At 37.4% G+C, this 25,204-nt stretch overlaps 2 protein-coding genes across 14 annotated transcripts in view; one reads left to right on the top strand and one right to left on the bottom strand.

The window, feature by feature from the left end:
• cacna1da (calcium channel, voltage-dependent, L type, alpha 1D subunit, a) overlaps positions 1-4,774 on the bottom strand; it is a 74,267-nt gene extending 69,493 nt beyond the window's left edge. For 12 of the 13 annotated variants that reach the window (XM_044120845.1, XM_044120846.1, XM_044120853.1 and 9 more), the window contains exons 1-2: positions 4,499-4,746; positions 1,129-1,567 (exon numbers count right to left, since the gene is read on the bottom strand). In XM_044120845.1, coding sequence (XP_043976780.1) covers positions 1,129-1,421 — 293 coding nt within the window. In that variant the 5' untranslated portion in view covers positions 1,422-1,567; positions 4,499-4,746. Of the gene's footprint in view, positions 1-1,128; positions 1,568-4,498 lie in introns of all 13 variants that reach the window. The other variant, XM_044120844.1, reaches the window with a different exon arrangement.
• LOC122833391 (transketolase-like) lies at positions 101-23,381 on the top strand. Its single transcript, XM_044120859.1, has 16 exons — positions 101-321; positions 11,190-11,394; positions 14,632-14,834; positions 15,926-16,043; positions 16,131-16,244; positions 16,355-16,452; positions 17,651-17,842; positions 18,012-18,130; positions 18,265-18,461; positions 19,930-20,094; positions 20,931-21,087; positions 21,547-21,677; positions 21,773-21,856; positions 21,964-22,057; positions 22,494-22,616; positions 23,188-23,381. The coding sequence occupies exons 3-16, from the start codon at positions 14,728-14,730 to the stop codon at positions 23,373-23,375; spliced, it is 1,887 nt and encodes a 628-aa protein (XP_043976794.1). The 5' UTR covers positions 101-321; positions 11,190-11,394; positions 14,632-14,727; the 3' UTR covers positions 23,376-23,381.
• The last annotated feature ends 1,823 nt before the right edge of the window (positions 23,382-25,204 follow it).

Here is a 25,204-nt window from a genome sequence, read left to right as displayed (position 1 = left end):
ACATTTCCTGATGGAACCATCCGTTTACTAACAAACCCTTCACAATTGTGTTGAGATGCTTTAATCTACAGCATGTTACCGCAGCAGCAGTTCTAGATTAAGGACGCAGTGACTTTCACTTTGTCTTTATGGGGGATAAAATGGTACTCTTGTTGTTTAGGGCAATTTACTCACCAAAATGACCTAAAACTGAAAAATGCACAGTTTAAGGAAGGCCTTAAAGTTTTCTTCGGTTCTGTGGTGACATTGTGACCCCAAGATGACCCTCTTTGAGTTTTGGGAACGTTTTTTACATTCTACTGGGACGCTTCTTCACCAGAGGTACCAATAAATATGACTCGAGGACTTATTGAAGATAAAATTCACCATTTTTTTCCATTTTTTTGGCTTTATTTCTTTTCATGTTTTGTTGCTTACAATATAAACTAAAAATACAATTGATAAGAAAACAAAATATTTTGTGAACTAGGGCTAAGCTATTAATCCTATTTTTATTTACATTTCAATTTGATTCCTTTTTTTAAGCTTATTTGATTTTATCATGAATGAAAGTGTTTGTGTTAATTGTAAATTATTGTAAGATAATTATTGACAAACAGAATTGTAACTGCACTGAAAAAAATGTTTATTTGAACCAACTTTAAAAATTACTTTAACTTGTTACAGCTAATTTTATTAGTTCTGCTGAAGCTATACTTCTAATTTCAGATTTATTACTTTAGCAAAAATAATAAAATTAGCTGAAACAAATCAGAGTAATTTTTAAAAAGCTGGTTTTAAACATTTTTTAGTGTAGTCTCTGTTATTTTCCTAACTTTTTTTTTTCTAATTTCGAAAAGCCACAACAATTTAATGACTGTTTTACCTCTACAGTAGAGAAATCAGGCTGAGAAGTGTTTGTATGTCATAAGGTTAATAATGTTGCAAAAACTTAAAAATGGTCCACCAGAGAGGCTTGTGTAGATGTTAATTTATTACTTAATCGCCAGACGCTTTCTGTTTGAAAAACGGATCACCAAAGTGGTTTATGTGTAAGATTAGTTTTTTCATCCTGGCAGCTCATTAATTAAACTGGGAATTGTGAGCTTCAACCTCCACCAATCACCACAAGGCCATAGTAAAGGATACTTCCACTCCACCACACTGATGCAGGCCCTGCGTAAGGGGTTGTTGAGTTTGAGGCAGAAAAGAGCCCTCGGTGGCCTGCTGTTGGCGTTGCTGCCTTGCTTCTTGCTTTTGGCATACTGCTGTCGCTTCTTCTGAGCCAACGCACCTACCGGTATGGTAGAGGATGTTGGGGCAGGTGGGGCGGGCGGGGGTGGCGCCGGGGCTGGGGCCGGAGTAGGGGCCGATGCTGGGGCAGGGGTTGAGATGGGAGGGGCTTCTGGGGCTGGTTCTGGGGCAGGCCCGTTGGCGCTCATGGTGTGGGCGTGGCTCTTTGAGGAGCATCCAGTAGCATGGATCTGCCAGGGCAGACGAAGAGGCGAGTGAAGGGCAGAGTGGTCTGACCGATGAGCTGGCTCGTCACCAGGGTGAGCGACTCTGATGCTGCTGGCATAATTTGCCTCTGAAAGAAAATAGGTGAGAAATTTTAGATTTTTTTTTGTATAAGAATAAAATAAAAATATTTCCACAGGCAGCCTGTGGAAATATTGCAGCTTGTGTGTCAATTAGCTGTAAAAGTGTGTGATCCAATCAAAACACATGACATGCAGTAATAAGCAAAAAAAAAAAAAAAATTCATTGGTAGTGATTAAAAAAACTGAATAGACTCTGTGATTGTAAGTTTGTGGAACCCCCTTCAGCAGCAATAACTTGAAGTAGCAATTTTTTGTTTTTGTTTATAGACAGTTTTCTTAAGATCTCACCACAGTATTACACTCAGGTTCACTGGGCCATTACAAGACCTCGACTGCTTTTGTTCAGTCGTTCTGCCGCTGTGTTTGGAATCATTGTCTTGTTGCATGACCCAGTTTCAGCTAAACCTTGGCTGTTGGACACATGGTCTCAAATCCAAAGACTTTCACCACTGTCCTTGACAGCTAGTGAGAAGATTTTGTGCTGGTATGCTGGGACTGATCTTCTCCAAACATGCAGCTGTGCCTTAAGGCAGAAAATCTTCACTTTGGTCTCACCTGTCTACAAGACATGTTTTTTATCGTTCAGATGTTATGTGTATTTAAGCCATGCTGCCATAATGTATCTAAAGGAAGGAGCTTTCTTCTGACAACCTCTGCAAACAAGCCTTCTTTACTTGCAGTGACATTTAACATGCTAACTGAGGCCAGCATAATCTGAAATGGACCTGTTCAGTTCTTTTTTAGTTTCTATTATAATTGCTCGGTTTGACCTTGGAGTGATTTTGCCAGGATGTCGAACTGTATAAAATGTAAAAACAGTGGAAATACATACATATTTATTGATATATTTTATTTGTTTGCTTTGGTTTTTGTTTTAATTATTGTGTTCCCTTATTTGTTGCGTTAACAACTAATGTAGTGGAAATCGAATAGTGTCTTTAAATTCTGCTTTGATCTTCTATTGTTATTCCATCCTAACAATAGAAGGATCTATATTTGATCCTATTTTTAGGTCAGAACAGATCACTTTCCACCTGGCCTGAATTAACACCAACTAAAATGTTTTCAGGCACTTTGCCTTATGGTCTTGCTCCTCCTCATCTAATAATTATCAGATACCCTTATAACAAGAAGAGTGGACAACATGGATTGTCTCAGAGGTTCAGAGCTTCTGGTGCAAAATATATAAATCTTTTTCTGAGTTTCTGAAATGTAATATTCCACCTTCCCCCTCAGTTTGCTTGCTGAGCAACTTAGAAGGGGTCATCATGATTTAAAAAAATACAAATAGTCTTAGTATTAGCCAGTACAGAAACCTTTTATTGGACCATACAGCATCTGCTTCCACACCAAATCTGTCTCTCTGGGCTCCTTCGATCAGCTCCATCGCCTAGTGAGATGGTTTCATCCTGTGGAGCATTGTTGCTGGTGTTAGGTGCTGTCTGGGTTTAATGCATCTCAAGGATTCCTGGGAATTCAGCCACCAGAGTGAAGCAATTTTTGGTGGCTTTGGAAAGTGAAAAAACTTTTGCATGCTAATCTTTAAGGGGGTCTGTGCCAGTGGACATAAGTGTTGTAATTTAACATTTTTGCCTATTGAACAAAAAGATTGAGGCACAATCAAAAGGTGTCTTTGTTTAACTTTGGTCCAAAAAAAAAGAAACATGTATTTTATTATTTTAGCTCAATTGACAATTCATTTACGCAACATATCACCAACAACAAAAGAAATTGTCCAAGTCGGCTGAGAGGCGATAGGAGCTGTTCATAGCACAACATTGGCTTTAGCTAATACTGACCTACAGTTATCTGAAATATCTGATATTTTGAAAGATATGATAGTTCATCAGACACAAGTGTCAGCGCAGAAAAAAAGGGCTTGTGTTGTTGATTCAAACTGTGATGGTGAGCTAAAAAAAAATACAAAAACAGCATATGTTTAGACAAAAAAATTGCAAAGGGGAATGATTGCATAATCTCATCACATGTGAAATGCATCCCTCTGCTGTGTCTTTTTTAATGTAAGCTGACAAACAGAGGTTCATCTTTCAGAACTACAACCAATATGGCAGATTGGTTTTGGCTTGACTCTCTCGGTCTAGCCGTAGTGAGAGAGAAAAGCCGAAGCAGATGCTTTAATGCAGCGACAACACAAACAAATAAACAAAGCGTGTAAAAATTAAGAGCTGCCACTCTCAGGCGTCACTCGGTCACGTCAGTTGTGTAAGTCCTTGAACTGCGAACAGGCCCCGCAGAGGAAGAAACCGAAAAGGTCACATTGCAGAGAAGCTCCGAGAAGAATTAATCTTCTTATTGCCAACAAAAATGCAATATGAGTGTCGGACGGCTGCAGAGCAGGGCTGCAACTGCAACATCTCTGCTCAAGCACTTACATATCCTTTGTGTTGCGCTTTGCACGTCAGCCTTGTCCACACAGCGATGTGAGTGTGAACAATGCATTTTTGGTGTTATTTTACGAGGATTTTCATTTCAATGCTGCACCGAGATTGGTGATGGAAACGAGCACTGACATTTCCATGAGCAATTCGTGACAAACTAAGCCATCACAAAGCGTTCTTATGTTTCTCCTTGGACCCCCACCAAGGTAAGACATGGTACAAATAACCCCCATCCCCGTCTTTTTGTGAAATGACAGGCTGACTTCAGGGCTGAAAAAAACTGAGCAACGCAGCCGTCAGATGGTCCTGCACAAACAGCTGGCAACCTCGTTACAACCAGCCTCAGTCAGATCCATTCAGGGCTAATAGTGCGGCCAGAGACTCATATCGATGTTTTCTGATAAAGCGACGGATACACTCCTGCGAGACAAAACTGTCCTCCGACTAAACCCCAACATATGGAAACCTGCAGATAAACGCAGCCATGCTAAAGGGGCTAACTTGAGTTCAGAGCCGTACCTTTTTAATTGAAGACTTCGCAAATCCGCCGCGGTCCTCTCCGCTCTGGCTTCAAACAGGGCGAGAAATGCTTGCAAATCCTAAAATAAAATAAAATAGATCATCAGCTCCCCCCATCCGGAGCAGCAGAGAAACGCACACCGAGTCTGTGCATTTAATTAGGCTCCTCCATGGTGACTGTGGAGAGCTGGAGACAGAAGTGTGCGCACCAGACTACAGAGCATCCTTGTCCGCTGACTGTTTATCGTCACGGCGCCAGTGAGCAGCCGATGCGATCGTTCATCGGAGAGTGAGCTCTCCACTTCTTCCTCCTCCTCCTCCTCCTCCTACACCTCTTTACTCTCCTGGATAGGCCAGATAGAGCTACCTGTGGGTCACTCATCAGGATACAGACTGAATTTATTAAATCATCAACCTACATTTGGGAGCTTATTTTTGTGGAGTACAAGAGTTGAAAGCTTTTTTCTAATCTCCACAGCAGTTCTTGAGTCTTTTGCAGCCTCTAATGTGTTTTCTTACAGGACTGCCCGCTACTTAGGTCCATCTACTATCAGCAACTTTGACCAGCTTACCCACATCATGATTCTGTGACAACCATGCTTCATCATAGGGGGCGATGCATTTGTTCTTCCACATGTTTGCTGTGTCCTCTATATCGGTTGAGGGGAACTGGAAACAGGATGTCTATTGTTCAGATTCCAGACCTGATTCGTTGCATGTCTCTCTGGTCTTGGATGCTGTACACCTGATTCAAATTTTTGCTCTTACTTTTTTACTTTTGGACAATTCCTATTCCTATTATACATAATTACCAGTTTTTACAACTGGGAGCAACTGTGAAAGATCTCAAAAACTCAAATAATACCTGAACTACTACCTCGAGTCAAAGAAGGGGCAATAGAGAGAGAAGGAGGAGATTCAAACCATCTCCTCCATAAATCCTAGGTAAAGGTCATATCCCACATTCCCTGCTCCTCTTTCTGACCACACAAACAGGAGCAGTAAAAACAAATGTAGCAGAGCTTGCCAAAGAGTGATGATGTCATCCAGGACATGTTGCTGTGGAATATCATCTCTGCTGTCAGAAAATCAAGCTGTCAGCATCTCTAGAAAAATCCTGACACTGTCAAAGTCAGAAACGTCTTCAGATTTGTTGTAAGACTGATTGCAACAGGAGATCCTTCTTGCCCACAGCATCAACATCTACAATAACTCTTAAAAGACACTGTGATACAATTAGATATGACAACATCTATTCCCCCTGTGGGATAAATTAAGCATTCTTGAATTTAATTGAACAATGGCTTTCTTCTTGCCACTCTTCCATCAGCAGGGTGGATCACTCAAAGCACAGACCTCACTTGCAGTGGTCATTATTCAACAACTGGAAAGAGAGCAAAGGTTGCATCCACTTCCCAATACCAGTGCTGAGCAAAAAGAACAAAAATCCCAGTGTCACAAAAAAAAACAAACCACAAAATTTCCTGATCCTCAAAACTTGCAGGGAAAGTTTAACTTTTTAAAAGGTCCTATTGCATCTAACAGAAAACTATGACATTATTTCAGAAAGAAAGAAGAAAAAAACACATGCCAACAATCAAACATGGTGGTGGTTATATATATTTTTAATTTAGTAATTTTTAAATTTGTGTTAAATCAAAACCAACAAGTCTGTTGATTTTGTCTGGAGTATATTTCTATTGAACTCTGTTATCATTCAGATATGTGGAAGCCTTTACCTTGTACAGTGTTTTCACCATGTAATTATTAATGACTAGCAAAGTCAGTGAATATGTGCCCTATCCAGAGACTGTATGTCACATGTGTACATAATGAGAAAGTAAGTCTACACCACCTCATCCTGGTGACACACCTCTCTCCTGTTACAGCTGCTGCCTTTAGCTGCATAATGTCTGACTGAAAGCTTTTTTTTTTTTTTTGGCATTATTTCATAATAGGCACCCCAAAATATATCGTAGGCTTTTTTCTCTGTGGTTTGAATGGAAACAATGATTTATTGATTGCTTCCTGTGACACAATTCGCTAGCAACATCAGTAATAGTAAAACAGAATAACAGCAGTCCACACTGACGTAGGACCACAAGCTCCGTTTGGAATGTTAAAGAAACATAAATAACATCTTGTGTGTGAGCCATTGAGAGAAATATCTGACAAGAGCAGGATCCTCAGGGAGAGCTTGTACATCTGTCTTACACAAGGTTTTATGCATAAATACTACCCTTATGAAAAAGTTATGACCAAGTGATAGCCTTCACCCATAGATGACCTTTTAACAACTATGGAAAGATTTTAATTATTCTGCAGTAGTCAAAACAACAACATAGAAATAACAATCGCCTAGGCAAGGCTGACTAAAACCATCAACAGTTTTATTTACATTATCCATAAGAACAACAGGAGTTCAGAGTCTGACCTTATGATGTGTCTGAGCCATCGCTGCCAGTGTTGTGGAGATCTTACCTGTTTAATTAGAACAGCTCTATGGTGTTTCTTCTCCACCTACATCATGTCTCACTGACAGAAAGCTGAAAACATTCCTCTCCTGATCAGTGAATGAGTGAGCCGTCGCAGGTGAAGAGAGGCTGGACGACGAGGCTGGGATGAGGTCCTCTGTATCGGCTTACCTGTCTGCCCTGGATAATGGTTTCTTCTAGAACAAACTTGCATTATTCACCAATGGATATCCTGCTCTGCATCAGTGTGCATATGTTGGTGGCAACTGCTGTATAAGTTTGTATTTTTCAGAGACATAGCTGAATTGAAAAATAGAAATGATTGGAAAGGTAATTTAACTCAGTAATTAAAAATAGACTTTGAAAAATGTTTATTTTCAATTAAATTTGATGATTGAAACCAAGACTGTCATGAAAAAGATAGTTTCTCGGAATTAGAATATAACATGCGCCATTAAAATTAGGATTTGTGACGCATGACTGTTGGTCAACTAAAACATATCTTTAATCACTATGTACAGCTATGTTTGCACAAGTTGCTGTATCAGTTTAGAATCCTCCAGACGCAAAGACGTTGATTTCCAAATTAATTGTAAAATTTACTTTAATCTGAAAAGAGAACTTTGGATCACTTAGCAACTAGATATAAATTAATGCAGAAATTAATTTCCAAGTCAACAAAAATATATGTGATTAGGGAACAGTTATATTTGTCTTAAAAACAGTTTTTTTTTATCAAGTTTTGCTTAAAAACTACAAATCTTTATTAGGAGACAGTCAACCATGCAGGACGGAAACAGTGATCTTTAGTTTTTATCTCTCCTGTGAAAGCTCTGTGTAAATAATGTGTAGTCCTCTGATGGGATTGTGTAAATAAATATGCTTTTTTTCAATACATGTAGTTCACAGTGAACATCTGTTGTATTTTGCACTTCACCTTTGCTTCTCATCCTTTATCCCTAAGTTTCACCCTCACCACTTTTAAATCAGATTGTGATAAATCTACAGGAGTAATTTTACATGTGCGTCCTCCTAACATGCAAACGTCTCTTCAGCAGTCTCATCTAGTGTTCTAGTTTATAATTCAATACATATATTGTAATTTCTGTCAATCAATCAATCAATCAATCAATCAATCAATCAATCAATCAATCAATCAATCAATCAATCAATCAATCAATCAATCAATCAATCAATCAATCAATCAATCGATCAATCAATCAATCAATCAATCAATCAATCAATCAATCAATCAATCAATCAATCAATCAATCAATCAATCAGTTTATAGATTGCAAAATGTAGCAGAGCGCTTTGCACAAAGCTTTTTAGTGATGAGTTGTACACATTTTCCCCTTAAAACTGCGTTTGTTCTTCACAGCATAGATTAAAATTTTTTATCCAAAATATTTTTCACAGATTTTGATCCATATTTTACATAAAAAAACTAATTCTTACACCAAAAAACTAATTTTTGTAAAGCTTATCAAGTAGTTTTGTCTGCGACAGGTATGATTTATTGGTGAGAGTGATTCCATTTGTGATAACAATTCAATTCAGTTTATTTATAATGTATCGATTCACGACAAATGTAGTCTCAAAGTACTTAAAAAAATTATTTCAGACAGTCCATCCAAGTCAAGTAAATATATATTCAAAGTAAGTTAAAGGAAATAAAACAGACTGCATCGAGTCACTGACCTGCCGCTTTCACTCCTTCTGGACGATCAAGTAGGGACTGTAGACTGTTGTCTGCACTATGCTATTGACTCAAGAAGCAGATGACAAGATGTACCAATCACCAGTGACTGCATACAAGAATACATGCAATGCTATCTGACCAGCAGCGGAATAGTAGCTGCTGGTAAAAACAAATTTGACTAAATGAAAAACATAAAACTTCAAGAATTAAAGATAATTTAAAAACCTGTGTAAGACAGCAAAAGGATCTTAAAACCAGTTCTAAAAAACATGGAAAGTCAATGTTCGCTTTTTGGTTTGCATCAGGAAACACACAGCTAAGTATTTAATTAATCACTGCAGAGCTTCAGCTTGCAAAGGAGACTGGTGCCTGCTTCCAGAAGATAGTGAGTGAGAAGAGGGGTACATACTGAAAAGGTCGCCAAACTATCTCAAGACAACAGTCATGCATTGAAATATTTAGACCTGAGAGAAATTTAGAGTGCAAGTAAACTTAGCACACATGTTCAAAGACTGTAAGAGGAAGCCAGAGCTCCCAGACATAATTCAAACATTCACCAAAAGAACATCCAAACTCCAAGGAGACAATGATTCTTGCTGCAAGGCAGCGTTGCTATCAACTACTCCACTATGAGGCCCATTGTCAGTTTGTCTTGTGAAAATTTAGGTACTCTTGTTGTCCTCAGGCTATTGGGAGTCCCAAGGCAGCCTCATATACTTCTTGCACATTGGGCTTTGGATTCACAGTAAAGAGAATTGGTAAAATCGTCAGACAGCATGAGATAAATTTCCACTGTTATGTTGATGATACTCAGCTATATTTTCCCAATAATACTCCAATGATCATGATGAATCAACTCTGTTTGGAAGATTACAGGTATGTCTTGAGGACATACTAACCTGGATGACACCAAACCTTCTGCTTTTCCATTCAGACAAAACAGAAGTTCTCATCTTTGCCCCAAAATGTTTAAAAAGAAACAGCTTAGTCAGGTACTTTATCTGGATGGCATTAAATTGGCTTCTGGTGAAAAAGTACATCTGTGTTATTTTTGACCAGGATATGTCATTTAAATCCCTTATTGAACAGATTTCTTCGATTTCCTTTCTTTCTGTAAAATTGCCAGAATTACAAATATCCTGTCCTGAAGTCCAGGACCAGAAAGGGGCCCTAAAGAGAAGTCTGGGAAAATATTTCTCCCTGCCTCTCTCATACTTCATCGTATGAATGAACGAATTGAAATGACTTTTTGTAAATTACCTTAAAATGGCATGTGTTGTAAATTGGCACAATATAGATAAACTGAATTGAACTTGATTTGATCCCCTTGTCTGGATGTGTATGTGAAACCTGGTTCATATTGCAGAACATTTGTCTGCACTGAGTCTAATCAGTGCCTCTGCATGTTTATGATAGCATTGTATATATATATATATATATATATATATATATATGTGTGTGTGCGTGTGTGTGTGTGTGTGTGTATGTGTGGAGCTGGTTGAAGGAGAGCAGTAGTGATGGAGCCTGAAAGCCCTGCAGCGCAGCTGTTCTCCCTGTACATCGTCAACTTCGCCGCTGAGCCCAGAACGCATGCTTCAACCCCGCTCACACAATCTTCCTTTCCTTTCTCTTTTCCCTCTTCATCCACTTCCTCTCCTCCTCTTGAAGCTCTTCATCTGAATCTCCATAATAGCTCATTTTAATCTCCTTGGCTCTCATTTCCACACTTCATCAATAGCTCCACTTTTAGGCTATGAATGCATCTCCTTCTCCAACATGTTTTACCGTTTCTCCTCCGAACCAGGGCCTTACTCCTACTATTAAAACTATCTCCCAGTACATGTGTGAACATCTGTCTGTGGCTTTGCCGACAATTTAATGGTAGGTCCTAAAAGGTTTTGGTCTTATTTCCACTGCGAGTGAGTAAGATCTGTGGGTGATAGACAGCTCTCAGGAGGAAGGGCAAGCACTGTGTCATTGTGGTGGCTGTGGAGCGGTTTAAGGAAATCGACTGATAAGAGCAAAGGAGAAGAGGCTCAACCTCAAGGGAGTGACTGACATTAAAGAAATGTGTTCTATCTATCTATCTATCTATCTATCTATCTATCTATCTATCTATCTATCTATCTATCTATCTATCTATCTATCTATCTATCTATCTATCTATCTATCTATCTATCTATCTATCTATCTATCTATCTATCTATCTATCTATCTATCTATCTATCTATCTATCTATCTATCTATTTATCTATCTATCTATCTATCTATCTATCTATCTATCTATCTATCTATCTATCTATCTATCTATCTATCTATCTATCTATCTATCTATCTATCTATCTATCTATCTATCTATCTATCTATCTATCTATCTATCTATCTATCTATCTATCTATCTATCTATCTATTTATTAAGGTATTATTTTAACAGTGATGCTTCTGCTCCTCTTTTTCAGCCAAACAGATTTAAAAATAGAAACATTCATGCTTTCTGAATGTACTTTCCCTCCAGGAAGTGTGCAGCTGTGCAAGTCAGACATTGGCCAAGCTCCATCACGTGTCATCGTCTTCCCAGGCTTCCATTGGCTGGCACCTGTGGGGCTCTGTGAAGGAAAGCTTTTCTGACAGGACCCAGGAGCCCAGAAGAGTTGCTGCAAACTGAGAGAAGGACAATGTCGGTGGAACCAGGATGGAAGCAGAGGGGGTCATCAAAGGAGGTCATTGCCGTCCGACAGTAAATGCAGACATGCTGGGCTATGACCTTCCAACTGTGGGAGAGGGCAGATGATAATATGGCAGAGGGGGATCTGGACTAATTATTTGGAGCAGTGACAGTCATAAAGCATGTGCTGCAATGGCACAGATTTCACTCACACTTAATTTTTGCAGTATTGCTATCAGAATTAGTTTTTATTTCTATACTTAAAGTTCATAACTAAAATAAATGCGAGGAACCTTTAGTCTTTTTTTCATCAGATCGAGTACTAGTTATCAGATCCACCAATCATGCTTTTTCATGTCAGGCAACATCCAGTCAATATTTACTGGGAGACAGCGCCCTCTGGCGTTTAAACCTTGGTAAACACTTGGCTTGTGAGGAACATCAATGACTTTCTATTCAAGAAATAGAGTGTCTGTCTGCATCAAGCAGAAATGCATCTCAAAATGTTCAGTTCCTTCCAATTTTCAAACACAACATACAATTACAGTTAGAAGTTTGCATGCACACAAAACAGGCGTAAATCTCATACCAATTTGGAATTTTAATGAAACAAATCAATTTGTTGCACTTTTTAATTTACTGTGGACTTTTTCACTTAAACACATGTTCACAGAAGGTTATAAAAGACTACTACTTAAACATATCCTTTCTGAAGATCTATCTAATGTCTTCCATATATTTCTGGCTGGATATTTGACCTCTCCTAGACAGAATGCTTAAGTCTATTTAAATTTATTGGCTTCATGCCACAGAAAAGGATTCTGAGCAAGCATCATATCTGTATTTCAATAGAGTTGAGGTAAGAGTTTTTGGGAAGCCAAACAGGAAACTTGATGTAATATTTCCAAAACCAGTTTTTATGTGTCTTTTGAATCATTGTCAAGTTACAACAATCAATCGTGTCCAAATATTAACAATTTCTCTCAAGCTGTCACCTCAGATGAAGAAGAGAATAGGTTATGATTTTTATGAACAACCCAGGAATCACCAAGGGTTTAGGCTATTATGATCAAGACTCTTCTGGAACACCAGTATTACTGTCCATAGTGATTTAAGTTTACCATCAAAAATGATTTTCTTGCTGCCTACATTAGCCAGATGCCTTCAGGAAAAATGTGCTGTGATCTAATGAGACAAATACCATACCAAGGTGTTTGGCTACAGTGACAAGAAATGTGTTAAAAGTCAAAGTGAGGCTTTTTTGAAAACTGTATGGACTGTTAAGCAAAGAGGGAGTAATATCATCAAGTCTCTTTCACTCTCAGTGGTATTAGTTAATTGATTTATTAAGTAAGTACTCCACAATTCAGGATGTTGAGTTGTAAATAGTAAAAGTAATAGTAAAATTATACCTCGCTTTTACCTGCTCCTTCCAATATTATTATAGTCACTATAGATTCATATTAACTTTTTCATGTGATACCTTTACATATTACCCTAAACTTCACATATTAGCACGACAGACAGTAAAGTCACATACACAATAATTCATTTTAAGAAAAATATCCTTTTTCTTCCTTTCAGTCACAAATGAAACAGTCACAAAACTAAGTTTTGACTCTTGCAGCAGCCAATTACATGCAGGATATAGGAGTATTTTTTTTATTTCTTTAAAATAATTCAATTCATAAACTATTTGGAAACAATATTTATGAAAGAAAATGTTGTGAATTTGAGTTAAACATAAAAAATTATCATCACATTTCTAGTTCCTGAACCAAACCGTCTGTAATAAAGTCAAAGAGAGAAGGACCAAATGTGCCTCACTCATGATGCTTACAAAGCAGTAATTGTATAAAATAATTTATATTTTATCCTTTAGGTTTTTCACATTTCAGTTTGTCTTAGATTATACATCAGATGGCATAAAAATAGAAACAGGTCAAATGCACTGACAAAGATTATCCTGTAGATGGCAGAGTAATCTTCCTACACGCTCAAAGGGGATTTTCTTGAGACGAGACCAAGCACTAAAGCAGTGTTGAATAACATACAAGAGTTTCTCATTATTTATTATTACTATTGGAACACACCCTTATTGTACAATTTAAACAAAATAATAAATTAAGAGCCTGGATTTGGTATTTTTTCTTTACTGCATGCAGAAATCACATGAGGTGATAAAGTTTTACAGTATGATGTATTGCTTGGTGGATAAATATGTGTGGATTATTTGTTAATATTTTAGAATAACCCAAAGGTCAAACCTAAAACAAGACTTCAAAATGACTGTTCACTGATGCTCTCCATCTGATCTGACTGAACTTGGGCTATTTTGCAGAAGAAGAGGCAAAACCTCCCAACTGTAAACATGCAAAAATGGTACAGGCATACTCTGAAGACTTAAAGGTTGATCTGCAAACTATTGGTTCATTAGAACTAAATATACTTTATTTCTGTATGAGCAACACAAATTTTCTAAATTAAAAATCACAATTTTCCTTCTGCTTCACAACTATTGAACAATCGCCATGGTAGTTAATGAAGTAGCTAGTAAATAGCTTTCAATAGATTTTATGTTCTTCTATTGTACAAAAACATGATAAAATACCTTGGGATTTGAGTTTGTAACATGAAAAATGTCAAAAATTCTGAATGGCAGGAATGCACAGATTTATCTAATCAGCTGAACTTTATATGTGTCTTTTCTTTTACTTTGTAGATTTAGCATTTAAGCACATTATTCCCTGCTGTAAAAGGTCATCAATGTCTTATATCTGATATATCTAATATATGATTAATTTATTTTGGGCACCCCTTTTCTTCTTGTTCTTGTAACTTAATTCAAATATTTAATCTGTGCATTTTTTGAGTAACTAGTTTTTAAGACTTAGCAACAAGAATGGGTAGCTTTTTGGTCAGTACAAAACAAGGTGCAATCAGCTGTTGTTTGTGATGTATTAGTTGAGACAGTAATGTCACATTTGATCAAGCTGAGATGCTTAAAACACCACACCTCACCCATCAGCATAACCGTCACACTGCGGCCAATAGAACGAGTGGAATATATGGCATTATACTATGTAGCAACACCCATCCCACAACCCTCCACCACAACCCTCCACCACCACCACCACCACCCTGCCCCCTCCTCTGTGTCTGAATGTCCGTGGGTGTGTATGTGCATCTGTCCTTGTGCACTCTGTCTGTAAACCCTGTAGGATAAAATCCAGCCTCTGCTCTCTGCTCTCCCTCTTTCTCTCTGTCCCTCTCACACATACAAACACACAAGTGCTGCTCTGGCAAAGCTCAGACCAACACAAAAACACACAAACTCATCATTCACTTTCCACTTTTCTGGTGCTGTGGAACTTAACATTTTGACTTCATGGAGGATTACCACAAACCTGACCAGCAGACAGTGCAGGCGCTGAGGAACATCGCCAACCGCCTCCGAATCAACTCCATTAAGGCAACGACTGCTGCTGGAAGTGGGTGAGTCCAAGCCACAAACATCGCCTGTTCTTTAAATCTGGAAAAAGGGATGTCTCGATACTTGGATTAGGACATTTCAGCAAAAACGTTCATACCTGGGAGAAACTGAAATAATGCTTTTCAATTTGGAAAAATAATCGACCGAGCAAATCGACTGAGCTATTCCCGCACAGATGCACACACAAAGACACAAATGCGCACAAAGGTTCAAAGGAACAGTGTGTTCTGGCATCATGCTCCTTTGGTCTATTGATATAAAAAATGGTTACATTCAAAGTTTTGTGCTCTGTTTTTTTAATTTGTTTTTGATTTTTTTATTTGTATGGTCTGTGATATATATATATATATATATATATATATATATATATATATATATATATATATATATATATATATATATATATATATATATATATGAAATTAAACCCTTACACTGTTTTAAATATGTAAGATATGTAGATTGATTTTTAAAATTGTGACAATGGAAACATGGAGTGGCTCTCTTCATGCATTACTGTGAGCATTAATGCGTGAATTACATGTCACTACAGGCTAAACATGTTGTTTTTTGAATAGTCAGTGCACTGGGTTTATTTATTTTTTTGTGAATGTTGTTTGCTTTGAAACCAACAGTCAGATTTTTTAAGATTAGCAGGTCACTTAAATATTTAGGATTTTACAGAGCTGGAAAAAAGTGTTTTGTTTACTCTTTAGGATATAAAGATTACCTTTCAGACCTGACATTTACACGTTTATATTTCCGTTGAACAAAAATCAAACTGCAGTTTTTAGAAACTCAAGTTTATTTTGAGATTAATATCTGCATTTCCAACAGTTCCTCGTCTAAGCACTGTTCATTTAAAATTCATAAAGAGATTCCCTGATGTTTTTAAATTTCTGTAAAAAATCACGAACACGTGTATGTATCAGTAAGACCTTCCTCCAGAACTATTGCAGTATTTATCTAAAGGAAACAGCTTACATAGACATGTGTAATTTTTCTATTGGTCCTGAAATTAAAAAAATGTAAAGGCAAAGCACTAAGCTGGAGTCTGTGGGATTTTCTGAGTCTTATCTCCTCTGTTGTACAGCCATCCCACATCATGCTGCAGTGTAGCAGAGATCATGTCTGTCCTTTTCTTCCATACCATGAAGTACCGCCCCGAAGATCCAAGAAATTTCAACAACGACCGCTTCATCCTTTCCAAGGTGAGCTGCAGTGTTCTCAGGAATGGTCAGGAATCTGCTTCATATTTGTGACTTGGCAATCTAAGCTGCTGCTGTGTCTGTTCTCAGGGTCACGCTGCTCCTGCCTTGTACTCCATGTGGGTTGAAACTGGTTTCCTAAAGGAGAGTGATCTGCTCAGTTTGTGCCAGGTTGACTCGACCCTGGAGGGACACCCAACTCCGGTAAACAGTCACAAACTGCACTACACCTTCAGGGATTACCCTTGATTAGTACGCCCAATGAGTCAACAGCCTCCACCTCCTGATGACATTCATAATTCATGTGTTTTCAGAGGCAACAATTTGTCGATGTAGCCACTGGATCACTGGGGCAGGGTCTTGGCGTGGCCTGTGGAATGGCTTACACTGGGAAATACTTTGATAAGTCCAGGTAATCCATCACAAACATTTATACTGGAAAACAGGGAAGAATAAAAATTTCAGGGACTATTTTAAGGTACTTCAGCACCTTATCATGTGTTGACTGACAACTTAGTGGAAATATCCTGGACTTTCCTGTAAACTCAATAAAAATATCTTTCAACATAACTTGTCACTTCTACTTCTCATTGTCATATTTTAGTTTGTTTTACATTTTTATTGTAAAATTTTATTTATTAAATATAAACTCTCCAAAAAACAAACTTACAAAACAAACATGTTTCTGTTGAATTCACTTGTGGATTTTTTTTTGTATTTTTATCTGGAAAACTGCATTTGTGATTTTAAGGTTATTTTCTCTTTCTCTTTCTTTGCATGCTTTTCCATCACATTTCCTCCACCAAATGTGATTACTTATCCTCTGTTTTATAATAATAACAGCCGATCAGCTCAAATCTCATGCCTCAGTTGGTGTCATTGATCCAAATGTGCGCAATGAATTATTAGCAGTTTCTTTCCAGTTTTTATTTATTTATTTATTTTGTAAAATTTTGCTGTGAACATCCATGTTTCATTACCCAGCTATATTATCATGATGAATGCACATGGTCACAGAAAAATACACCACAAGGTATTATCCTTACATTTTGAAAGGGTGTCATACTCTATTAAGGTAAGATTTTAGAATTCTGTAAATAAAATTTAGGTCTTAAGGAATGCACCTTTCTAATGCTTTTTCATGAGGATTTCCACTTTCAGTGGGTGTGTGCTGCAGCTACATGTCTGCACTCACGATTCTTCTGCTCTAATAATCACAGAGCGCAGCAGTCACATCTCAATTATTTTAACCACCCAAGCACATTTAACTATAGACTCAAATTCTGATCATATCTGGTTCTCGCTTCTCTTCATGAGAAAATCATTATTTAAAGATTAGATATTCGTCTTTTTTTGTTTGTTTATATCAGCCAGTACATCTACGTAAGCAAAAATATTTTCTCAAAAAAAAAAAAAAAAAATTTCTTTGTCTACTTGTACAGATTCATTTTATTTTAGAAATGGGTTTGATAATAAAGCCACAGCTCAGATCCTGAACAGAAATACAGTTTGAGTGGAAAATGTTGATCAGAGAAACAAACAGAACCAAGTACGTATATACCACACACAAGGATGTTGACAAAAGCCCCTCATTTTGTTATCCACCTCAGTTACCGTGTGTACTGCCTGCTGGGGGATGGTGAGATGTCGGAGGGCTCTGTCTGGGAAGCCATGTCGTTTGCCTCCTACTATCAGCTTGACAACTTGGTGGCCATCATGGATGTCAACCGCTTGGGCCAAAGTGACCCTGCGCCACTGCAGCATCATGTAGAGAAATATCAGAAGCGCTGTGAGGCATTTGGGTATAGTGAACATTGATAATTCAACATGAGTAGAAATAGTCAGAGTGGAAATAAATATGATAGTAGAATTTCTTAAAATAATCACAACACTGACGTTTTCGTGTTATCCATAATATAAATAATGATGTGCATTATTTTATTGTGAGCCCATCTGTGTGTTTGAGTTTAGCTGGCATGCCATTATTGTGGATGGTCACAGTGTTGAAGAGCTTTGCAAGGCTTTGAGCCAACCACGTCATCAACCTACTGCAATTATTGCTAAAACCACTAAAGGCAAAGGGATTCCAGGTAATAGTTTGACCTTCCTCATCTGCAAATGGACGACTCACTTCTTTCATAAAATACAAAATCTCACACAGTCCATTATCAGCTCCAAGGGACATAACTAAAAATGTCTGTATGTGTTTTGTGTGCTGTTTCAGCTGCAGAGGATAAACTGGGCTGGCATGCAAAAGCTTTGCCTAAAGACATGGCTGAGATGGTTATGAAGGATCTGCAGAGCCGGATTATGAACACTAGCAAGCACCTTTACCCCCCGGCTCCCATAGAGGACTCCCCTCCTGTTAGCCTGAGGAACATCCGCATGCCAAGTGCACCGAACTACAAGCCTGGAGAAAAAGTTTGTCAAATTTACACAAATGCGGCATCAATTCACCTTTATATGTCTATTAAAAAAAATTCTTGCTATTAAATCTCAAGTTAATCAATTTCAAGATGTCACATTGTGTTTCTTAAATTGTGCCTCATGCTAACACATTAGAGCATAAATATGAAGAATTAGCATTTTAGTTATGATTTGCTAGCTATGCTAATGCATAACAAATTAAATACATAATGTCTGTTTAAATTTGTACCATTGTTTATATACATGTCATGTGCTAACAGGTTTGGATGTTCATACTCTTTTTAAGGCCAGTTAGCTAACCTAACAACATTTACTGCAGTTTTAATGTTTTTTTTTAAAATAGCCTTTCTAAGCCCAAGTCAGATTTTATGCACTATTGAGTGCAATAATTTTCATTTTAGTATTATTGTATGAAAATACATTTACATAATCCAAACGTAGCGCAAAGTTAATCAATTCTGAACGGTAAAATAATAGAAAAAGATTTTTAAAAAGAACAGGCAGCTGTTACACATTGAAAGTTAGGAAACAATTACATTTTCTGAGTAGAATCTTTTGTGAAATACAGAAAAATGTTGCTTTATCAATTATGTAATTACACAATTTATTATATTTGTTAACAAGTTTATTAAAAATAATATTCAACAAATGCCAAAGAATACCTCAGCCTCAACAGGATATCTTACTTCCTGCTTCTGTTTATGTACAACATAGCATTAGCACAGATGGCTGCTGCTAGTAGATAGAAAAATAGCCATTTAAAGGCATAAGTCAATGCCTTAAAATTTGTAAAATAAAAATTGCAAAAAAAAAAAAAAAAAAAAAAAAAAAAAGATTCTCACATATTTTCTGTGGGTTTCCTTCAGGAGAAAAGGCTTAAAAGATTAGTTCTGACATACTTGGGTGGTTTTGCCTTGGGGAAATATTTTTCACAGGTAATTATGTTCTCTGTGCTTGTTGGTTTTTTGTATTGATTCAAGGACATTGCTTAAATATTACCAATCACAGTCATCACACTAAAAGTTAGAAAATCAAAGCCGTTTAAAGTTAAGGTAATATTTCTTTGGTGGAGCTATGTACAACAAGTATTTCAGAATTTTACTAGTGAAAAATTAAAAGGTCTTATTATTTGTGATATCTAAAATCCTTAAGAGTGCTCTGTGTATTATCAATTGTTTATGTACTTAAACCTATTCACAGTTATCTCTCTCTGTGAGGATAAATAACTGTTGAAAATATACATTAACTAAAAGATATTCTCAGAAAAAAACAACTTTCTTTTAAAATGACATGTATACGAGCATTGACTTTGTGATGAAAGCCTTTTTTTAATTCAAGTTGTGACTTAAGTCCTAGTAAGGTTGAATCCAGGTGAGAGCTACAAATTAATAACTGCAACACAATGTTATACTGGTGTTCTTGATCAAAACCGATGGCTGGATTATGAATTTTTTTCTTACAGATTGCCACTCGCAAGGCATATGGAATGGCACTGGCCAAGTTGGGTCGCTACAACGAACGTGTTGTAGTCCTGGATGGAGACACCAATAATCTCACCTGTTCTGAGATCTTCAAGAATGAACATCCAAACCGTTTTGTTGAGTGCTACATTGCTCAGCAGAACATGGTATGATCCCCAAAAAATACATATAAAAATGTTGACTAAACCAGAGAGCTGTTCTATTTTTTTATACTTTCAGTGGTGTGCTCTTAATACGGGATTATCTGGAGGAATGTGTTATGAGATTGCATTTAGCATTTCTTTTATTGTGACTCCTAAATGTGTTTAACCTCCCTTCTTATGCTGAATTCGACATATCCTAATCATCCTGGTTAGAAAATACCTCTCTTTTTCTTCATTTAATTCTTTTATTAAATCGTAACACAGAGACAGTCAGACTGACTCTATGGCTCCAGCAGCCATCTCTAATGTAGGTCATGTGTGCATGCGTGTGACGATAAACCGCCATGACAAGTGTATTCATAAGTAAAATATTAATCAGTCCAGAGGACGGAACCATCTGGCTGAATACAGGAGAAACGTTAAAATGTACTGGTTTCCAAATAGGCTATGTGAGAATGATAATCTGATGTAATTTTGTATACTAAAGCTTACAATAAAACAGTAAAAATCCTGATACCATATGTTACTTTTGACAAAACATATTTATGGTGCTATGATAAGAAGAAAGAACAAAGGAAATTATTCATAAAATGAGGTATGTCACTGATTCACCCCATATGGCAAAATAAGCTGCAGAGATTTTTGGAAAGCTACTCTCACTAACTCCAAGCTGAACTGGTCTTTGGTTCAAAGAGGCTTTTTTGTGAGAAATATTGAATTCTCAGAGATGTATTTTTTTGGTCACGTTTGTTTGACCCACATCTGTCTCCCTTGACACAGGAATATTACACCCATATATTTAATAAGAAGCCTTTTTTTTTATGTCCTTTTTTTTGCAGGTCAGTGTTACCATGGGATGTGCTGCCCGCGAGAGGAACGTTGTATTTGCCAGCACCCTTGCCTCCTTTTTTACCCGTGCCTATGATCAGATTCGCATGGCAGTGATTTCAGAAAGCAACATCAACTTGTGTGGCTCCCACTGTGGTCTGTCTACTGGTTAGTAGATTGCTAATAATAGTAATAAGCCATGTTTACCACAGTCATCTCAGATATCCCCTCACAAAATCCACTTTTATACCTTCACACTGTGTCTGGCAACTTCACAGCCTTTGGCTTCTTAGATTGTGTTTTGCACTCACTGTAATAATAGTAAATTTAGGAAAAAAAAAAAAAATTTGAAGAATCTCCAGTTATTATTTTTCTTCCACTCTTATGTTGTGGCTTCCCTACGGTTTCCCCCCACTGGTCTTTCAATCCTAACTCAATCCTACCCTCTTTCTCCTTTTGTGTCTGCACTGGAAGCTGTCAGCAGGGAACCAAGTATCCCTTTGTTAGTCCAGGTACCCTGCATCCAGAATGACCTTTTTTCTCCTGCATGCAACAACTCACCAAAAAACTAATTTGCCTTGCTGTTGGATGCATTGTATAGATTATAATAATTTTACCCTCTGACAGGAGAGGAAGGCCCCTCTCTGATGGCTCTAGAAGACATGGCTATGTTCAGGGCCCTGCCTGCTGCTACAGTCTTCTACCCCAGTGATGGTGTCACCACAGAAAAGGCTGTGGAACTGGCTGCAACCACAAAGGTAGGAATGGTTTCTCCAGAAGAGTACTAAAACCCTTCCATAAAGCAAAACTGTCCTTTATCATCATGTTTTTCTTGATTATTCTCTTTAATAAGGGTGTTTGCTACATTCGAACCAGTCGCCAAGACAATGCCATCATCTACAATAGCAATGAGGATTTTCATGTTGGACAGGCAAAGGTGAGTGACTATTATCCTATTAGCAAAAACAAACTGCTCCATAGGTAAACATAAAAAGAACATAAAACATAGCAACTTAAAATAGAAAATTAAATTGCCTTTGTCAGGTGGTGTTCCAGGGCAAAGAGGATCAAGTGACTGTGGTTGCAGCAGGAGTAATTGTGCATGAAGCCATTGCAGCTGCTGAGCATCTCAAGAAAGGTACAAGACAATAAGAAATACAGTACTGAGCACAATTTAACTGAAAAGACGGAAAAGATTGTTATTTTTTTCATCTGGACAACCTTAAAGTGGCCTGAAATGTGAAGGTTGACCACACCAAGACGTCTCTTGATCTTTAATGTGGTTGTGGTCAAAAGGGCTAACAAAACTCTACTTTGAACATCTTTTTTAAGGCTAAATACTGATGGGAAATTTGAAAATAGGTTTGAATTTCAACTGATTTATTTTCCTGGGCTTTAAAAAGGACTGGTCATAATTTAATAGCCATAAAAAATGTCCATGTCCATCTTGCGTGTGAAACATTGCAGACAAAGCTACAGAATTCCATATAATCTTCAGTTTTCCATACTAGTTGTACTCGTCAAATAATTGATATGCTTACGGATTGTTTTGGTCCATTAAACTCATCTTCCAGAGAGGATCTCTGTAAGAGTGATTGATCCCTTCACAATCAAACCGCTGGACATTAAAACCATCATCGACCATGCACGCGTCACCAGGGGAAGGATCCTCACCGTTGAAGACCACTATTACGAAGGTAGGTTCCAGAAATCGTTTCTCACGCCATACTGCTCCTGCATTTTATATGAGCACCACAGGCCTGGTAGCCAAAATCATCTTAGCATAATGTGGCTTCAGAGCTCTGCCATTGGTTCATGTGTTACTGTGTCGTGGTGGCACGTTTCCATTGGCTCAGTGACACAAGCATGCTGTGCTGGCATTGACCTATTGGCTGATGATGCTTTGTTGTGTGCTCCTATCAGAGGGAAGGTAGTGGAGTCGTTGTATGTTTTGTAAATGTTAAAGAAAGAGAGGCAGAGTGCTGTCAGGTTTCCTTAACTGAGCATGTGCCTGTGGGGCAGAGCATGACCTAGATAGCACAGTCTGCTTTGCACAGCTCTTCATGGGATAAAAGCACAGGCTTATTGTGTATACTGTACTTGATGAAGAATGTTTAGCAGCTTTAGTCACTAATACTTTGGACTGCATTTTTTATGTTCTACATCAAGTGAAATTGGTGATTTTAAATATTTTCACTTGGCATAAAATAATTTTATTTCTTACTGAGAGAATTCTTTTCTCCAATGGAATAAACCGTTCTTTAACAGGTGGTCTGGGGGAGGCAGTATCCTCAGCAATGGTCAACGAGTCTGGGTTTACTCTGCACCGCTTGGCTGTGTCCCATGTTCCCAGAAGTGGCAAACCTCATGAGCTCCTGAAGATCTATGGGATAGACCGTGATGGCATCGCACAGACCATCCGAAAGATGCTCAGCAGCTCTGCTAATGCCAAGTAATTTCCTCTGTGCCCCACCCACCTTTCTAACTAATCCCCTCCAGATGGAGATAGACAGTCATGTATGTTGTGGAAGCACAGTACCCATTTTTATCATTAAACCATTCACTTAAAAAATGTACTGAAGTGTTGTGATTTTGTGCAGTTCACATTTAAGTAGACGTCTGCTTTAACTTTCCTTTTGTGCGTTCATCCTAACACACAGAGATAAATAACCTCTAACACACACATCTTCACTTTTAATCTCTACCTTCTTATGGACCAATCCGGAGAGAGGGTTGGTTCCAATTGTCGCCATTGGTTATTTTGCCTTTGATGGATTATCACTGTGTAAAACAAATTGTTGTTCTATTTTTAACACATTACTAGAGATGCACCAATCTGGGATTTGTTGTTTTTGTAAAGCTTTGATTTAACAACACCAATTTTAGTTCCTTTCTGTTGAAGAAATATCAGCAGGTTTCTTGTCATTACTTATATTCTCAGACAGAAATGTCTCTGTAAAGCAGTGTTTTTAATTTTACAGAAAAATGATGAAGATTTAGATTTTATGTTGTCTCTCATCTTATGTCAGCAATTAGCATGATTAGCATTAGCAATTGTAAACACCCATCTCTGTTTGTATTCCCAAGAGCAGATTCTTACCTGAACTCTGAGATTTTCAAAAGGCGATCAATATTTCTCAGTTCCTCCTTTTCCACGATAGAGGTTAAAACTTTAAAAGGCTAACATGGTCTACCTCTGCTGTAATACATCAAGATTTCTGAGATATCTGAAAGTTTGTCAATCTGCCACTTTTCTATTTCCTTTGCCAAGTCCCCAAACATGGAACGAGTTGAAATATGCAAATGACAATATTTCATTCATGAGAATCTTGGGTAAAAAAGAATGAAAGGATAAAAAGTCAGCAAAGTTTATTTGTCATTTGTAAGGAGCCTTGATGAGTGCATGGCATTTGTCACTGAAAAAAAAAAATTGTATTGAAAACAGCTTTTTTTTAAATGTTGGGGGGGGGGGTCCTATGGCTTAATTTCGATAACCCTAACTGAAACAGAAAATAACTAGTCTTTCCTCAGTAAAGACTGCTGTGTAAGAGTAATTTGGTAGCACTCAACCAAGCTGAATTTTGATCACCAGCTGATTTCTCGGTGCATCTCTACATGTTAGTTACACTTTCATGTGGTTTTCAGTGCTCTTTTTTTTTAACTTTGTTTCACAAGACATAGTTGTGAATTTCTCTAATGTTTTAATACTGGGTGGGGCCCAGTTTAATGTGTTTATTGTGTCAACAGTGTCAGAAAGATGGCATGTGGGTTCTTGTTTGTAGAAGGTAGTGGGGAAAAAAAAGAAGAAAAAAAACAATCAAAGAAATGTGAGGAAATCATAAACCATTAAATAAGGTTTCACTTCCTTATTCTTCCTTTTCAGCACTGTTTATAATATTGATTTTTACAGCTGTTCAGACTAACACACCTCAGGGTTTCAGGTCCATCCAGTGTATGACTAAGAAAAGGCTGTAGCTGCAATTTTAGTTACATCTGACTTGTGAACATGAAAAAAAGTAAAACACCTTCTTGGTTACTTGAAATTTTGTATCTCCTATACTATCATGTAATAAAGGCCTCTGCATTTGACTTTGAAAACTTGTGTTTTGTTCTGTTTATTTAGACAAGTGTCTGCATAACTTAAATAAATTCAAAATATAAAACAAAATATGTTATACAACAGAAAATTACATACTAGTATCATATTAAAATTTCAATAATAAAGCAAAGTCCAACGTTATCATTCTTTCATGGCATCATAAATGACTTCCTGGCATATCTCACT

Source organism: Gambusia affinis, linkage group LG07 (assembly GCF_019740435.1).
Source record: "Gambusia affinis linkage group LG07, SWU_Gaff_1.0, whole genome shotgun sequence".
Lineage (NCBI taxonomy): Eukaryota > Metazoa > Chordata > Actinopteri > Cyprinodontiformes > Poeciliidae > Gambusia > Gambusia affinis.
Note: the sequence above shows the minus strand (reverse complement) of the source record. Positions and strands in the feature narration are given on the sequence as shown.